At 34.3% G+C, this 6,000-nt stretch overlaps 1 protein-coding gene across 16 annotated transcripts in view; it reads right to left on the reverse strand.

The window, feature by feature from the left end:
* Positions 1–309, reverse strand: part of LOC132717479 (MAP kinase-activating death domain protein-like) — a gene marked incomplete at its 5' end in the record, with an annotated part of 63,209 nt that extends 62,900 nt beyond the window's left edge. For all 16 annotated transcript variants that reach the window (XR_009623964.1, XR_009623963.1, XM_060700960.1 and 13 more), the window contains 1 exon segment: positions 168–309. Coding sequence is in view for 14 of the 16 variants with exons in the window: in XM_060700960.1 (XP_060556943.1) it covers positions 168–309 (142 nt within the window).
* Between the last annotated feature and the right edge of the window lie 5,691 nt (positions 310–6,000).

Here is a 6,000-nt window from a genome sequence, read left to right on the forward strand (position 1 = left end):
AGCCTCCAGTAAGGAAGATTGAAAAAATTCAACACACACACACATTATAATTAACAAACTGATCTAAATCACTTCATAATACTTGGGGACAGACATGACCAAAGTTTTGCCAATTAAATCTGTGGCTTGTCATCATTATTATAAACTTTATAAATTAGGGAGCATACCTCGACTTTGGTCTTCCCTGGTACAGGAACTGGAGCACTAAGCAGACGTAATATCCAAGTCTCAATCTCTCGGATCTCATGAACCACGAGACTTGAAACATTATCACTACCTTGACCAGTCAGCACACCCCACACTGTGTCCCTGTAATAAACAGTAGCAATTTGTATAGCTAATGAAAATCTTACTTTGTCATATAAATATATTACATCAACAATGAACCTCATGACAACTAGAATATATTATAAATTGTTACCCTAAAATTATAAAGTCTGCTTAATTGATTGGTATGTCTAGGAATTACCTTGAATGTCCTAAGTCCCAAATAATTATTTAATTTGCATGGCAGTATGCTGTGATACTCACAGCATATTCCTCCATCTTGATGACAAAGACTTTTAAGATTTATTGTTGTAACATACCACCAATTCAATTCATATACTGATACCAGATTGAGGGAAATGGTGTCTCCACCTCAACCCATTGATTGGTGGGTTCAAGCCCTATAAGTATCACAACTCACACTCTCACTGGTTCATTTCCAGGAAGTATACTCAAAAGTGTTTATAGTAAATAACAAGCACAAGTTTTACAAACTGGAACAAATATGTTTTAACTAAACCATACCTGAGATTGAACAGAACAGTAACTATCGACTTAAATTTTAAGTTACAAGTAAGAGAGGTTCAAGTATAATTTTTATATCTGAATTTGATATGACATGACTGGGAATCACACTTATGGCCTCATACATACAAGGTAGAAGCTCTACCACTCTTACAGCTATCACTGAAGTAATAAATTTGGTCCTGACCATGAGACTTCCATTCTTTGTCAGTATAAATAACTAGAATCTACAGCAATAATATACTGGCAAGTATTTTTCAGTTTTAAATACTTTTGATACATAATAACTATGTTCAATATATATTGAAAACTTTCTAGTCTTTTATGGACCATGACTGCAACTTTACTCATTGACCCAACAATTAAAGATGAAGGTAAATTTGAGGCAATTTATATGTTATCTGATGTTGATTCAAGTATGACAAAATGTCCACAACTTAGGTGAAAAAGCTTTTAAGAAATTGTGATCACTTAATATTGTTCATACATGACTGTCTGTGCATTTAAAAAAAATGCTTATTGAGGAGAAAGTCTTTTGAGATAATAAGAACGTAATTTTAATCTGTCAGAAATATTTTTTAAATGATAATTTGGATCAAACTTGACTTTTAATACTGTTGGATGTAAAACAAAAACATGTGTTATTCATTATATAAAGATTACACCCTCTGATTGAACTATACTTTCAATCCATATAAACTCAGAGATTATTATGAATAATTGTCCAAGTGTTCAAGGTGCAAGGTTCAGAGTGAAAGAAAAGATTGTGATATCATGAATTCTCCAGGAAATTAACAAACACCTCATAATATAACTCTTCACCAACTCATTTCACTATGCGTATAAATCATGAAACAGCGCTCATGAACTGCTCATGAATTAGTATGTTTACGATAAATTACGAATCTTACTTAAAGAAAAAAAAAAAAATAAGTGACTGTAAACTCTTCATGAATAATTTCAGAGAATTAAAATAAAATATAGAAAACATGAAAACATTTTTTATTAATATTACATATAACTGGCCTGTGAGATTTATTACCAGGCTTATTGCCAAACTTGTATAACTTATTCTATTTCTAGAGGAATGTTCAGACTTTCATTACCAATTATGATGAACCAATACTAGTATGTCATTTTAAATCAATAAGCATTCTCAAAAGAAAATTTACTTCCACAATATATACAATAATCATTGAATTTTCAGACGTTTAGTTACTTAACTAACAAAATTATCTAACACTCATTACAAATGACAATCCTTGAGTCTTGAAGTTTTAAGAATATTTTCTTATGTTGCAATGTGTCAGTTTTATAACTTTGCAACCAAATATTTTAATTATATTTTAATACTTGGCTGGAAGGCTCCATCACGTTTACTTGTACATCACCTTAATTTACATGCTCAGAGAGTAATATTTCATGTTGGGAGACCCTATAAGCAGCAAAATTATATACTTTTTTGTGTGTCTGAGAAATATAAGTAAGACAGGATGTACCATGGGAGCATTGATTTATGTTTGAAGCAGGAAACTTATAGCTCAGCAACAATTATAAATGGACATATGACTACTCATTTTTTGGCAAATATGTCTAGACATAAGACAAACTTACCATTCTTGTAATAAAGCAGGACAAAAGAAAAAACATTACTCTCAGGAACCTGATAAACCTGACTATATTTAACCCTTTAACCACACTATAATGGACTTCTTTATCATTTTATTCTGGCAAAACCCATTTTTTATGGAAAAATTTCAACTTATGGTAAGTACTGACTGAATAGCAAACAGTACAGACCATGATTGGATTGCACATTTTGGTCTGCACTGGTCACATGGGTAAATTCAGTTGAATCAACCAGTTTCCTTTAAATCTTGTAATATTTAAGTAGAAAGCTGGAGGTGCAGCTGTAAAATATATGAGCCGCGTCACGACAAAACCAACATAGTGCGTTTGCGACCAGCATGGATCCAGACCAGCCTGTGCTTCCGCGCAGTCTGATCAGGATCCATGCTGTTCGCTTACCAACTCTATTACAAGTAGAGAAACTGATAGCGAACAGCATGGATCCTGATCAGACTGCGTGGATGCGCAGGCTTGTCTGGATCCATGCTAGTTGCAAACGCACTATGTTGGTTTTGTCGTGACGCGGCTCATATGTCTTCATCTAGGATAGAATTTAGCAGCAAATCTATTTTTAAACTACCTACATCATCATAAGTATTTCTTTCACTGCGCATGGTTTTGGGTGCAATTTTTTTTAACCTTGAAGTGTAATAATATCTGTTCTGTTGTGAATTCCTTCATGCAGGGTTTAATTGTCATTGATCAATTCAAAGCCATGCACTATACACTATGGTGAAATGACTAATAGTAGTTTTCAATTGATCAGTAAATGTTTGTAGCATGTATTACTGCATAATTATGCATAAGCGCCAAGCTGAGTTTGATTATTTTTCACCTAATATAGCATGGAGTCAATGGATGTCTGCTCTTGTTCACTCCAAATCAGCTCGCGTTAACAGCTACAATGTAGCTACATTTTGAAATTACCACAACCTTTCATGAACAGGCTCAATCAAACCGAGCCTACAACATTTGCATTTTTGCTGTTTTGGATGTTCTTTCAAGATTTTGCTTTTACTGTACTTAACTGGAAATGTTAACATCAAGGGTATTATGGAAAGACATGGAGAGACTGAATTTTTATGATTAAAATAAATTAGATACCATTCAATAATGAACATAGATTGAAAGTCCATATGGAAAAATATAATAATGCTCCATGGCAATAAGAAATTGGTTAATAAAGAACTAACAAGGTGTTAGGATGCTTTCCATTTTTGTTGAGAGTTTATCTCAACAATTTAAACACCTCAATCAAAATGAAATAAAATCAGCTAAGAAATTATACAGTGTTCACCTTTACTCAGTGCAAGCCCAAGTTCAATATTGGTGAATACCACTTATTTCCATGCAGGAGCTGTCTGACAAAACAATTGTTTGCTAGTCACATAGAAATCTCAGTTTACTTTAACTTTGTAATTTGCGGTGCTATCTCTTTCTAAAGGCAAGTCTTACTTTCTTGAAGTCTAAATTTGCATAACTTGATTCTGGCAATTTTTTCAATCCAATCACTGCAGGAAACTTACTGATTTAATTACCTACATACACAAATCTATAATCTGTCTGGGACTTGTGAGTCTCAGCAAGAGCTGAAGATAGTGTACTGCAGACAATTGCAATAAATAAGAATTGGTGTCTGCTACAAACAGTACTTAACAACTGTCTTTAACAGCTAGACAGATAAGGTGCCACCATGTATTTTCTTCTCCAATTAACTCTAACCTTACTGATTGTGAACTGTCCAATGTCAATTTCATGGAGTTCAAGATAAAAGTTCAAACAATTACCCATTAGACAGCATTACACATAATCAGACTGAAATGATGTACTTGCAAGATTACCCCCATCAGTCCAAAGAGGGAAGAACAATAATTTCCTAACAGTGAATTCAGGCTTTCTGCCAATGTCTTTTTAAGGTTTCCCTTTTACTTGATTCAATTTGTGCTTCTTCTTACTTGTCAGAGATAGTAGCTATAATAATTAAAGACTCATGCAAGGCTATCATGTTGTCTATATTTTAATATAAAGTCAGGCGAACATGCAGACTACATAATGCCAGGCAAACTGTCTAACCAGACTTTAGTGCATGTTGACTGCTTGATCTTGATCTTGAAGTAAATGTTTTCTAAAACAATGATGGAGAGGCTAAATTCAAAGCATTCAAAGATCATTTCACAAATACATGCAGTAAGGTTGACAAATTTCTAACAGCTAAAGTTTTAGACACTTATTATTCTAACTTTCAAATGTAATTTCTCTATTGCAGAAATCCTGGGTTTCTTTAGTTAATACATTTGAGAACATTTGTGAATTATTGAGTCATTACAGGTATAAACAAATCTCATTACTACGTGTGCTAAATCTACATAATAACAATATAAAACATTGATCCATTCTGCTTTGTATTAGGTCAATATTGCCGTATCGACATTCCTGCTATATAATGCTTTCTCAGATTATGTGTGCTATATTTTCCCTAGCCTCATTCAATACTATGATTCCAATATTTGCCACAGTATTGATTTCCTCATAATTCCTGGATTCACTCATCTGGATCTGCCATCGGAAGCGCGGAGACAGAATACGAGAGAGAATACGAGAGAGAGGGAAAAACATATAACGTAGATATTATACTTGTACAGTCAATATTCCAATACATCTAGACTCCTTTGATGGCAGAGAGAGAAAGAAGTTTTAAAGGTCAGCACTTTACTACTGGGGTTTCCATATCCTTAAGACACTGTATAAGAATGTAAAGTAGAAACCAAGAGTAAGACCTCACAGCAAGAGATTCAGGGTTATTTAATGTAATGAGTAATGTTATTAAGACAGGCATTGCCTGGGATTCATTCAACAATTATGGTGAGCACTGTATGAGAATGTAAAGTAGAAACCAAGAGTAAGACCTCACAGCAAGAGCTTCAGGGTTATTTAACCCATTACTTCATATACACGCCTTTTAACGCCTTTTTCACCCCCCCCTTTTTTGTTGTCTCAAATGGTGAAAAAATGCCTTATTTAGGCCCCTAACACTTGTTTTTGTTTGAGAAATGTTGTTAAAAAAAGTGACCACTTTTTTGGCGCGGCCCCCCTACCAAAAGATACATCAGGGGGTTGCCAGAAGGGGGATGTGCCCCCTTCTGTTTGGGGGGTTTGGTGGGGGGCGGAGTCCCCCTCATCGCCAAGAAAATTTTGGTCTTGTGAGAGGCTATAAATGACCCCAGATTGATCATAAGGTAACGTGTATTCAACGCTGAAAAGCATTTGACTCTATCTCAATCCATTGAGAAGATGCAGCACTTTGAAATCAATTATGATGGATAAAATCAACGCAAAATAGTGATTTTTGGCAATTTTGAGATGTCCCCTCGTTGCCATGGTAACAGAAAATTTATGTCTGAGCATGTTGTTGCAAGGGCAATGGTCCAGTCAATATTTGTGCCAAGTTTGATTAGTGTTGAAGCAGTTTTTATAGTATTATAGCAATTTGAACTTGTAACGGGAGACTTTTCAATGAAAACAGCCATTTTTCACAAAATGCTCATGAAGTAATGGGTTAATGTAATGGGTATTGTTATT

Source organism: Ruditapes philippinarum, unplaced genomic scaffold, assembly GCF_026571515.1.
Source record: "Ruditapes philippinarum isolate M1 unplaced genomic scaffold, ASM2657151v2 ctg2837_1_1_1_1, whole genome shotgun sequence".
NCBI classification, from domain to species: Eukaryota; Metazoa; Mollusca; class Bivalvia; order Venerida; family Veneridae; genus Ruditapes; species Ruditapes philippinarum.